We start from the raw sequence: 13,035 nt of genomic DNA, 5'->3' as shown, positions 1-13,035 counted from the left end.
CTGAACAACTATATAGCAACTATGTTTTTTATCATTGTAATCTGACAATCTTTCCTTATTTTCCAGGTGTATGGATTGGTATGGGCATTGGTGTAACCTGTTTAATCGCTGAGTTACTTATAGCTTTGCTGTGTTTCTTTTGTAAGAGGTAAGACTCTTCTGAAAATCATTGTTGTACAACCCCAACATGACTGTTGGGTTTACAGAAACTTTAATACACAAATATGTATATAAGAAAGTATACAGAGGTTTTAAGGCACAGTAGTTTGTGGCTATGACCCGGAAGTCCACGTCAGCTGCTTCTTAATGTACCTTAGTTCATTTTTTTTGCCTATGGTTCCTAGATGGATTGTTAGCTTTATAAAGCAGGCACTTGATGAGCCTGAAACATTTGATACAAAATATTTTATCTCTGCAATAGCATTATTGTCATTTTCTATATTGACTGGAGGAACTCTTCTAATCTCTACCGGTCATTATGAAGTTTTATCAGCAAGGCAGCAGAAAATAACAGGACAGGGGGGAAAAAGTCAAGTGTTGTATTCCTTGCTACCACAGATGATATTACTAAAAGGAAAATGAGCAAGACCTGCCAGCTCTATGACTACCTCTAGGTTTCCATGCTCTCTTTGCACAGACTCCTTGCTACCAAGTAACCAAGAAAGGTTCACATATGCAGCTGATCTGTGGGTGTGAGTTTGGGGATGGATCACTAAGGAGACTTCCAAACCATTGGTCTAGGCTTTGGACTTGTGGATCAGTGATCACCTTGTTTGGCCATTGGGCTAAATGGGCAGATTTGCCCATGTGTAATGAGTGCTCTAATATAGTTTTCAAAGATAAGCAAAGGGATCACGAAAAGTCCTTATCCCCAACTGGGACTTGCTCTAGTTGCTCTAGTGGTCTTCTATTTGGTATTCCTGCCTCTGTATGGCACTTAAAGAGGGGGATTGACCCCGAAATGTTTGCTGGGATCTCGATAACTCAACAAATTACAAGTTTTCCACATTGCATTGATGTGTGAGTATTATTTGGGAATATGGTTGATCATTAGAAGCCAGCAGATGCAAGCACATTTATCAATGATCTATTTGCAAAAAGATTCGGTTGCCAGTATAATCTATCATAAACAATAAACCTGAGAGTACAGTACCCACAGAATCTGAAATATGGTACAAGCCATTAATTAAACTGTTTCTCACTAGAATCAATTACCAAATGCTTGAGCTTTTCCAGGATTTACATTAGCGGCAAGATTTATTTTCAGAATCCCTGTGATTAATATTAATTACAAAATCATGGATATGCATGTTCCTTCTAGCAAAGGATGGAAAAAAAACCTGATATGATTTAATTTGACGTGGATTAAAGCTCAGGTGCTTTGTTTATGAAACAGTTTTCACAGTGGAAGTGAAAGCGTTTGATATTCATTTGTAGGTTCATTGTCTGCCGGGTAAGATGAGAAAACAGTGTAATTCACGGAGAAGTTTGCAGGGGTGCTTACTGGGTGACTATGGCTCATACTTTCACAGTCAATAAAAATCAATCTTTATAAGGCAGGTTTAGGTTTAATATAAACAAAACAGTGAATAGGGCTGACAATAGGGGGCACATTTACTAAACTCGAGTGAAGGATTCGAAGTAAAAAAAAAAAATCGAATTTCGAAGGATTTTTCTGGGTACTTCGACCATCGAATAGGCTACTACGAGCTTCGACTATGACTTCGACTTCGATTCGAACGATTCACACTAAAAATCGTTCGACTATTCGACCATTCGATAGTCGAAGTATTGTCTCTTTAAAAAAAACTTTGACTACCTACTTCGCCAGTTTAAACCTACCGAGCTTCAATGTCAGCCTATGGGGACCTTCCCCATAAGGTTTCTAAGCTTTTTTTGATCGAAGGAAAATCGAAGTATTTGCGGTAAATTCTTTGACTTCGATATTCGAAGTCGAAGGATTTTACTTCGAGGGTCGAATATCAAGGGTTAATTAACCCTCGATATTCAACCCTTAGTAAATGTGCCCCTAAGTGTGAGTGGATTATTCCTTTTTATCTGAAATTTTGTGTTTGAAAGGCAAAAATACATAGACTTAACATTCCAAAATAAAGAAGGGGTACACAGAGTGGAAGCTGGTGATGAGGGGGCATAACTACAGAGGAAGCAGACCCTGCAATTTTAGGGGGGGGCAGTAGTGTAGGTCCTAGTAAGGTCCTAATTACTAAACAATTGCACCATATCCTGGTAGAATAAGTCAAATTACCAATGTTTTGGGGCCCCATAACAACTCTTTATGCCACTGCTGGTAATTCCTCACCAATTATGTTTGAGGGCTAATGACACAACCTTCCATCATGCTTAGGGAAACATTCTAGGCAGGTCCAGTTTGCAACTATATTCCCTGGCCCCCAAAAATTGTCACATCAAGGTGAACACCATATTGTTGCTCTAGTTTCTTCTAGTCATATTTTTCATTGACAGGTCACTGCTTGGTTTTTTGGGAAAAGTTTCTCCTGACCAAAACATTGGTGTCAAAGGCTGATCCTCTCATTCTGTGCCTTTTAAAGGGGGAGTGAACTCCAAGACCAACACCAATTTTTAAAGGCATTAGATCACCATTGGAAACATGTGTAAGGAGGTGCTACAACTAAGAGTACTCTAAGGCTAATTAAAGTAAAGGTATAATGGCAGTAAGATTGATCTGGCCAAGTTTGTTTCAGACTTGCAAGGGACATTTCCTTGGATCTACAGTGATTAAAACTACCTTATGTTTCATGAAGAAAGTTGACTTGGACAAACTTTTGGCCTATTCAGTTATTAGGGGTGCAATGTAATAACAGGTTAGCAAGGGATGTTTCTGCCATAAAACAAGGTAAGAACTTTGCCTCAGGTGGCATTTCCCAAGAAGTATTTTTTGACTATTACACCGAAAATTCGGCTATTCTAGGACAGAGAGTGAAATTGAGCTCTCTGCACTAATGATGCATCGTGAATGCCGCCTCACGCAGCTTTAATGCTAAAATCGCCCCTGAGGTCAGCTTTGTGTACAGTTAAAGTAACCTGAAGTGTCCAATCAGATGGTAGGATTATCTGATCTGCTGTTACAAAGAAAGCATCCGATTCGTTGCTGTGGGTTGTTATTCAGACAAAGGTTTCATCTGTTATTGAATTGCTCTTCAAGGGGTGGTTCATCTTTTAGAATACTTTTTCTAGGTATTAGACATATCAACAAAAACAAAGAAAAAAAAACAAAGCAAAGAACTCTTAGCTTCATCTAATATGTCTCAGATGTTAATACACGTGAGCTCTAACAGGTCTTGTAACCCACATAACCATACGAATCCCATACAAATAGTAACAGATCAAACTCTACTTTAACCCTAGTTTCATACTTTACAAACTTGAATGGCATTGTCTGCTTTACCCTATTTTCCAATAAGCAGCAGTTATGTATTTTCCAGAAAACAAAAAGAAAATATTGTCAGTGGCTTCGCCAACCCAGTTTATGGAGGAAACAGCATCGCATCGCAGAAAGAGGTATACAAGTATAATTCATTTTCCCTATATTAATTTGTCTGTATGTTTGCCATAGAGCTTTTACTGTATCATTACTCTAATTAACCATATAGAGTAAGAGAGTTATTCCTTCTAAGCTGTGCTGAAGAGGCTTCCCCAAAGAATTAAGCCAGTAATGTTAGAGTAATGAAATGTGTAATTTGTGTGTATTTATACACTACTAAAAACAATAAAGTACCTACAGTAAAGGATTTTTTCACAGGTTAGGTTACAATATTAGAATGGTGTAAAGCCCTGACATAGAGAAACTAGGTAGAAAAGTAATTAGATATTACTAGGTAGAAAAGTAATTAGATACACTATGACAAGAATACTAATGAGGTCATGGCTAATTTAAGAGACAGTCAGAGGCAGAGATGTTGGCATGGAACATGACAGTTGTTGGTGACTTCTAGAAAGCCGAATTCTATTTCAGACCAGTTATGACCATTTCCTGACCATATTTCCCCAGTATATACCCAACCTGTATTGTTCTTATTAAGCTGTATTCCTCAGCACACTCAATTTGTGGTTCACTCACCTGCCTCTACTGGCAGCCATGATAACTAAGGCTCCATCACTAGACTGAATGCACCACCTACCGATGGGCATGTTGATGTACAATCAACATTTATGTTTTAACTCAACATTATGGAAATGGGATTTAAAAAGGGCATCTACAGTGAGTGTCATAAGTTATAGCAGGCAGCACTTTTAAAATTCTTAGCATCACATCTATCAAAAATATGTAAATGTTTCCAGTGATGGGCAATGGTGTTGCAGTAGAGGAGCCATTCTTTAATTATGTAAAGGCATTTCATATAAGGTAGGGTCACATAAATAAATGTTGACTTGTGTCAATAGAAGCTATTAGTCTTGTACAATTCTTGTGTACATGGACAGATTATTGATTTAAGGTAGAGAGGATCTATCATTCTAAGATCTAAGCTCTAGTTTAGTTTACAAGATTGTATTTGTTAATGGCTTTGAAGCAAGCATTGACACATCCAATTTTTGCTGAAACTAAACCGAGCAAATACATTTTATTTTTTTTAATGTATCCATTTTTTATTTTGACTTCTTTACAATATTTTGTATCTTGTTTTTAGATACAAAATGTATTTTTTATGATAGTGCCCTTTTTAAGTCTTAACCCTTTTATAGGTTACAAAAGCAGTTGCCTTATATTCCATGTTTAGATTTCTGCTTTTTAAGTACCGTATATACTTGAGTATAAGCCGAGTTTTTCAGCCCCCAAAATATGCTGAAAAACTCTACCTCGGCTTATACTCGGGTCAAGCGCAAAAACGGTCGCCGGCGCCTAAGAATAGTCGCCGGCGTCTAATAGTCGCCGGCGTCCAAGAATAGTCGCCGGCGTCCAAGAATAGTCGCCGGTGCCCAAGAATAGTCTCCAAGAATAGTCGCTGGCATCGAAGAATGTCGCCGGCATCCAAGAATGTCGCCGGCATCCAAAAACGAGACGCCGGCACCTCCAATGGGAGCAGAAACCCTCAATTTTTTGATTGAAACTTACCAGAGGCTGCTGCATTTCTCACCCTAGGCTTATACTCGAGTCAATAAGCTTTCCCAGTTTTTGGAGGTAAAATTAGGTACCTCGGCTTATACTCGGGACGGCTTATACTGGAGTATATACGGGTATGCTTGTCATATTCTGCACATAATAAAATATACTCCTGTATCTGAGCTGCTATCACAAAAGGTTACAGGTCATACCATAATATTCTGAGGTCTACACATTGCTTCAAGAGAATAGCTGCATTAATAGTCTTCATTTTAGAAGATCAGCTACATTTCAGCATATATCAAGTGTTGACAGTAAGACAAACTATAGACATGGACTATCATGCAGTCATAATTATGGGTACTGCATAAACTGGTCTGTAAGCAGTGCTGTATTTCAGACTCCATTTCTGGTGTTTGACATGTCATTTGAAAATAGATATTAAATATATTTACAGTCAGCAAGTCCCTGGGTAACTGCAAAACAAACCCTCAGTTCTGTATTTGCTTTAGTCACGTCTGAAGCCAGGTCTGCTTTAGGTGAAAGCTATACATTGCTTTGAATTATAGTCACTAAATTAAGCTCCCATGGCCGTACCCTATAAAAGTTGATAATATCAAATGAAAGGCTACATTCTGAGCAAAGTCCCTTGTGAGCCACATACAACCCACAGGCCATCAGTTGGAAAGTTCAGCCTAGTAAATAGCTCTGATACAAGTTAAATTTGTGTCTTCTGATGAGTTTTGTCTCGGGGGCATTGACAAATCTTGTTACGTACACAGGCAGAGGTTATTGCAGTACTGGGAGATGGTTCACATATGTTCAATAATTGAGCATTGCATTTTTCAACCCTGAATAGAACCGCTTCTTAAAAAACCCAGCTGAGTTTAAAAGTTACTCAGTGAAAATTGATTTGTATTCAATTTTTTTTAATTTCAAGAAGCATCTATAAAGACAGTATTATAGAGTTCAGCATTTAACCAACTGCAGTCCAAAGTTATTATAAATTTTGGTTCTGAATTCTTGGAGAATCAAATAAGGTAGAAGTACAGTATAAAGAAAACAAAAAATATAAATACATAATTTCATAGAAACTTTCTAAATATAATCAGTTAAAAATTCTGAACTGTTTCTGATATTCCTCTTCATCATACCCTTCTCATTAGTCTGGCTATCTACATGCAGGCTCTTATTGTCTCAAAAATCACATTGTTGCATTCAATTTTTAAAAATTGACTTGTTAAAAAAAAAAAAAAACAAATTCAACTATCTTGAGTGCTGAAAACAAATCTTCCAACCAATCTTTTATAGATACGCACCAGGTTTTTTGTCCAGTCTTTTCATTCGAGTTCTTAAAAATAAATCCAGAGACTTACAAAATGTATTACTTTTTTAATTATTATTTATTGTTAAATGTATTATGCATTGTTTGCATATTATTGTGTTTCCCACTGTGATTTTCTGGAATGTCTGAAAAAACACACAAAATCACAAATTTTACTATATCAGCCCCATCTAGTTAATAAAAAGTTGATTATTTCAGAAACAGAGTTTTGTTTAGAAGGTTTCTTAATTCTAAAAGACAGAAGTAGAAATTATTTGAATTAGGAGTTGGCACCTGTAATCTGTAAAGTACAATGTAGTAGATTTCAAACCTATGTTCATGAAAAAGCCAACATGTTTTATGCATAATGATGTACATATGGGAGCCCAGTTGAATACTGGTAGGTCCAGCTGTGCTGCTGTGTGGAAAGCAAATGTTCAGTTGGGTTATGTAGACTCAATCATCACAGTATCCCATATCTTCAACATTATCTGAGATAATAGGTTTTTGAATGAGCTGTTGTGTTAATTTTTCATAAAAAAAATGTTTCCAAGATATATGTATAACATTTAATCATTTGTAATTTTCAGATAAATGATTTTGTATGCTCAAAAGTCCAAGTCAGTGTCTATCCATGGAGAACATCCCAGGAGGTATTTTCTTCCATCATCTACATTAATTACTTACTACTTACTACATTTTACTTACTAATAATGTGTCAGACTCAGATTCCATAGGTCATATTACTTTATCTATATCCATTTTTTAATTTACTAATAAGCAACCCACATTCTGCCCCAAGTTAAGTATGCTTTGACTGGAGCAATGAGTATCACAGAAAAAATATCACTTGAAGCTCACTTGTACAGGTATGGGACCTGTTATCCAGAATGCTCGGGACCTGGGGTTTTCCGGATAACAGATCTTTCCGTAATTTGGGTCTTCCTGCCTTACGTGTGCTAGAAATTCTTTTAAACATTAAATAAACCCAATAGGCTGGTTTTGCTTCCAATAAGGATTAATTATATCTTAGTTGGGATCAAGTACAAGCTACTGTTTTATTATTAAAGAGAAAAAGGAAATCATTTTTAAAAATTTGGATTATTTGGATAAAATGGAGTCTATGGGAGACAGCCATTCCGTAACTTGAAGATTTCTGGATATTGGGTTCCCGGATAAGGGATCCTATACCTGTACCTTGTGCTCTGGAGTGTGGTTACCTAGGTACCCCGATATGGGGCAGTTTTCTAGTATATAGGAAATATTCACAGCAGAAAAATCTTTTTTTTTTCATTTGACCCAAAACACCCTTGAGGAAGTGAAGGATAGAGAAACATTTCCAGCCATAAATGTAATCACTAAGCTACTTATTTTATATCATCATTCTGTTTTTATATATCTACCCTTATTTTCAAGTAAGAAACATTTTTTTTCCAGCAAGATTCTGGTTATCCTTTTCTTTTGCTTCCTAGGTACAATAAAAAACCCCAAGATCCTAATTTCCATTTAAAAATTCCATTTTAAAAATTTACAGCACAAAATATGGTCCTACGTCTGGCATTTTTATTAAGTTACCTTCTCTATGGCCAGTTCTATATAATTATCTGCTAGCTTTGGGCCTAGGGTATTGTTTCATGGATATATCTCTGCAGAAATGTGTTTTCCAGTAGCAAAGCTGTAGATGAGCTTTTGAAAAACCCCTGTCTTAAGCAAAGCCTCAGGAACCTTTAAACCATGAAATAGAAACAGGGAGCCTTTTTGCTGGGCTGTTAGGGACAAAAGTCATAGTTTTCCAGTTTTCAAAGTCTTTCAGCTCGCTTCATCTCAGAGAGAATATGATTTTATTTAAAACATATTCCCAAACTGCAGGACTGAATATCTGCAATTGGAGACATGGAATAGCAGGACAGAAAATGGTTCTGGTTTTGTTAGTATAATATCACATGTAATATCAACTTTTTGTTGCCCCTGGAAAATTTATAGCAAAAACTCTGCAAATTTTCACAGATTGTGTCCCTATACATTGCAAAACAGCTATTATTGCATCAGATTTTTCCATTTATGTCTCCATATTAACTCGACTACAGACCAGTTTTGATCTTTTTGGAGCTTATCCAAGTATATATATATATAGACTTCTGAGCAATTACATTTACAAAAAGAAGTATTGCTGTATCCACAATAAAGTCATTATTCCAACAATATTTAGTACAGAAGAAGAATTCTCTGATTTTGTTATACATTTTTTAAAGGGACCAAGTTTTGTCCACAACCTGATTTAAAATTTAAAACTACCAATTGATCTCATCAAGATTCTCATAAGAATTAGTGATCAAAGCTAACTGCTGATTGAATGCTATAGATTACTAAAAAGTTGTTGGAGGGGGCTGTTAAAAAAATGTAATAACATCAACACAAAGTCTTAAGGTGGCCATAGACGTAGAGTTCCGCTCATTTGGCAATGTCACCAAATGAGTGGAACTCTCCCCGATATGCCGACATTGAAGCGGGCGATATCGGGCTGCTCCAATCATAGGCCCCAGCAACCAATGATCGGATCAGAACGGAGGCCAAACAGGCGGTCGGATCACGGGACCACATCAACAAAAAGATGGGACCGTGATCCGACGGGATTTTCTAACCTGCCCGATCAGCCAGATATAGATCGGGAAAGCCCGTCGGGGGGCTCTACACACAGGGCGTTAAGCTGCTGACTTGTCAGCAGCTTTTATCGGCCATGTATGGGGGCCTTTATGTCCATAGAAAACTTTCAGGTGTTTGATTGTTATCAGGTGCCAGTAAATGCTAGCTGCTGATTGGTTGCTATCAGTTGCTAGACCTGGTAGAAACATTAGACAGTGGTTACAGTATATGCTGTGTATATGGCTCGGTTAGATACATGGGCATTGAGTGAATACAACTTTTCCAACAGGCAACAGCAGGTTTCCAATAGCAGACCTAAATAATGACATTGCTTCTTTTTAATGGCTCCATACGATGAGTTTGGAATTGAGGTGAAAGTGTCACAGAGTTCTTATTTACTGGCATACTTACTGTACACTATGCAGAAAAAAAGATTTCCAAATTCTCAGACTTTATTCCATTTTATTTTCCAGGAGTCAGACATCTGCTCATTCGACAACCCTCTCTATGGCAAGAAAGAAGACGGCATGTAATTTAGATGTCAGGATAATTTCACAGACTTCCCTGTGTAAAACTTTCAGGAGACAAATTCTAATATCATTTACAATTAATGTAAATACCACCTGCTACCAGTCACTCAAAGCAGGTACTGCACTGCCTGTAATTATATGGAAAGTGCTTCCAGCTCACGTGCTGCAAAACCTGTACGATTCTGCCCCCCTCGAGTACACCACAAATAGTGTGTTTATATTTTTTTAGGTCCCTAGATATATTACCAGCCTCCACCACTGCACTGGCTGATAGGCCTTCTTTCAATAACAATAAATACAACAAAGGAAATTCATAACTGATGCTGCTTTATACTATATATATATATATATATATATATATATATATATATATATATATATATATATATATATATATATATATATATATATATATATATATATATATATATATATATATATATATATATATATATATAGACCAGTTGCCTGTTTTTTTTAATTGGACCAACGTGTATCAAGTGACTCCCTGTTCACTCCTCTTGAATCCAACATCACTAGCCCAAAGATCCCCTGAGGATGGAAAGGTCTCATTGTCTGAAACAATGTAGAATTCCCTTTCCTGACAATAAATTGTTATTAGTGGCTTGGAGAGTGGTCAAGGGATTCATTCAACCTTTATGCACAAAGTACCCTCAAGTATGAGTGAACCCTCAGCATGAGTGTTCTCTTGCACTGAGCTCGACTCAGCATGAATGGTTGAGTTTAGTGTCCCATTAATGAATAATAAAAATAGGAATCCAACATGAATTAAAAATATGATGACCAGAGATCATTTTATAAACAAATCAGCCTAGTAGGGTTCAGGGTGTTGCTAGCTTCGTAAAAAATCTGGGGCACATGTCTGTAGTTGGGGCTATGCATTTATAAATAGGACCAAACCACTAATAGCAAACCACCGAATTACCTACTAAATTTATACAATTTTTCAACCCATCTTTTCATTTTGTATCTAGAGCTCTTCTCTACTCTCTCAATGATCTAGGCTACAGCTAAATAAGCTTAAAATTATCCTTACTTAGGGGCAGATTTACATACGTTCGAATATCCAGGGTTCAACTGCCGAATGTAAATCCTTTGACTTCAAATATCGAAATAGAAGGATTTACCACAAATAGTTCGATCGAACGAAAAATCACTCGATCGAACGATTAAATCCTTCGAATCGTTAGATTCGCAGGATTTTAATCCATCGATCGAACGATTTTTCTTCAACCAAAAAATTGTTAGAAAGCCTATGGGGACCTTCCCCATAGGCTAACATTGCCTAGGTGGCGAAGTAGGGGGTCAAAGTTTTTTTAAAGAGACAGTACTTCGACTATCGAATGGTTGAATATTCGAACGATTTTTAGTTTGAATCGTTCGATTCGAAGTCGAAGGTCGAAGTAGCCAATTCGATGGTCGAAGTAGCCAAAAAATTTTTCGAAATTCAAAGTTTTTTTTATTCTATTCCTTCACTCAAGCTAAGTAAATGGGCCCCTTAATGTTCCTTTCCATTGTATCTGCAAATGCAGCTCAGTAAGCCACATCATTTTATTACAAGTCCTTTTATTTCTAGGTCTCTGGTCTCTAAACAAGAAGTATTGTTTTTCTAAACACAGAGAACTTGGTTAGGGACTGGCCCATTATAGCATCAGGTTGGTCCTTGAAAGAGCAGCAAAAGGATTCAATGGTAATAATGCAGTCAGGATTTTTTTGTTTTGTCTATTCACCATAAACCCATTAATGATGCCCTTCTTATACTGAGCGCCTCTTTTGTTTTGATGGAAAAGAATGGACTGCTGGTTTACAGGTCGGAAATAGTCACATAATGTAACAGCTCTTCTCCATTATTACAGCCTCCTTTGTGACTACAAAAAGTGCAACCTGATCCTGCCTTGAGCACATATGTCCAGGGCTACAGACTTTCACAAGGCTTGGTCAATATGACTCAGTCTTGTGGCATTTGGATTGCACTGTGTTAAAATATAACCAATAATCAAGCTCCATAAAAGTCAATAATGTGAATTGGGATTTCAGCAAAATCAACGTTCCATTGGTAAAACAGCAATAAAATAAAACAATCAATCAGATCATGCCAGACACAAAAAGATGAATGAATGCTGAGCAAGAGTTTAACATTACATGTGAGCTAAGGAATAAATAATGATAGAGTTGCCATTTCAATTAGTCACATGATATATATTATTTGAAAGTTGTAAGTCATGGTAATAATTCAATAGTCCCATTCTGAAAGCACATAAGGGTTAAACGGCTCAGTGAAAACATAGTGAGCAATAACGTTTGTCGTAGATCAGAAAAACGATATTGTTCCACTGATTCATGCTAACGTGTAAATGCATCGAAGGGAAGAAGCTGTATTAATGATATATCAGACTCTCTTGAACACAGAAATCTGGCCTGTAAATTAATGACGCTATTTAAATAAAGGTAATTGTTCATTTCTTGGTCTTCACATTTGTTCTGTCCTCTTGTGTCTCGTTTGACCCATTTCATAAAAAAATCGCAAAACAGCAAAAAATTTGCCAAATGCATTGAAGTCAATGGGTGACAATTTTTTTTGCAGTGCAACAATTTTTGTGGGGGTTTATTTTTGCAGTGAAACCTGGTCAAAAAATTTCTCTAATCACTATTCAGGTGTGAATAAAACCTGCTTACATGTGTCCAGATTTTATTATAAGAGACCAGTGTCGGACTGGCCCACCGGGATACCAGGAAAACTCCCGGTGGGCCAAGGTGTCAGTGGGCCCTCCTGCTTCTAAACATTTGGCTTATTTCATGGTCATTCCCTATTTCTATGAGAATAAAGAGGCTTATTTTCATGGTCATTCCCTATTTCTATGAGAATAAAGAGGCTAAATAGATGGAATACTATGTTATAGTATGGAAAGAAAAGAGAATAGGAGAACAGAGGTTGACTAAGGAGAGGAAGAAAATAATACTTAGAGTGGGCCCCTGGTCTAAAGGTTTTTGGTGGGCCCCTGGTATCCCAGTCCGACACTGTAAGAGACAAGCTTATCTCTTGGTTCATCACATGAAAACTCCATTGAAGACTCCAGAAAAAATTGGTATTAAATTATATATAAATACAAGTACATTAGAGGACATTATAGACAAATAGCAGGTGACCTTTTTACTTATGAAGAGGATCACCATACCAGAGGCCACTCCTTCAGACTAGAGGAAAGGGAGGGGAGGGGGGGCGGGGGGAGCAGCTAACATGGACTAGGGGTACGCAGAAGACAGGTACCTACCCAGCTCCACCTTTCGTTGTGCCCTAGGCAGGTGCCTCTTGTGCCTACCCCTAGTTCCGGCCCTGGTGGGTCTTTACAGTCAGGACAGTTGTGGAATGCACTGCCGGGTGATGTTGTGATGGCTGATTTTGTTAATGCCTTTAAGAATGGCTTGGATGATTTCTT

The 13,035-nt window shown here is 37.2% G+C and overlaps 1 protein-coding gene across 2 annotated transcripts in view; it reads left to right on the top strand.

The window, feature by feature from the left end:
- Positions 1 to 9,916, top strand: part of malrd1.L (MAM and LDL receptor class A domain containing 1 L homeolog) — a 245,556-nt gene extending 235,640 nt beyond the window's left edge. For both annotated transcript variants that reach the window (XM_041565859.1, XM_018267285.2), the window contains exons 37-40: positions 67 to 148; positions 3,465 to 3,540; positions 6,995 to 7,057; positions 9,521 to 9,916. In XM_041565859.1, the coding sequence (XP_041421793.1) occupies positions 67 to 148; positions 3,465 to 3,540; positions 6,995 to 7,057; positions 9,521 to 9,580 (281 nt within the window). In that variant the 3' untranslated portion in view covers positions 9,581 to 9,916. The remainder of the gene's footprint in view (positions 1 to 66; positions 149 to 3,464; positions 3,541 to 6,994; positions 7,058 to 9,520) is intronic.
- Positions 9,917 to 13,035: the final 3,119 nt, after the last annotated feature.

The sequence above is a fragment of the Xenopus laevis genome, chromosome 6L (genome assembly GCF_017654675.1).
Source record: "Xenopus laevis strain J_2021 chromosome 6L, Xenopus_laevis_v10.1, whole genome shotgun sequence".
Classification (NCBI taxonomy): domain Eukaryota; kingdom Metazoa; phylum Chordata; class Amphibia; order Anura; family Pipidae; genus Xenopus; species Xenopus laevis.
This window is presented reverse-complemented; position numbering and strand designations above follow the sequence as displayed.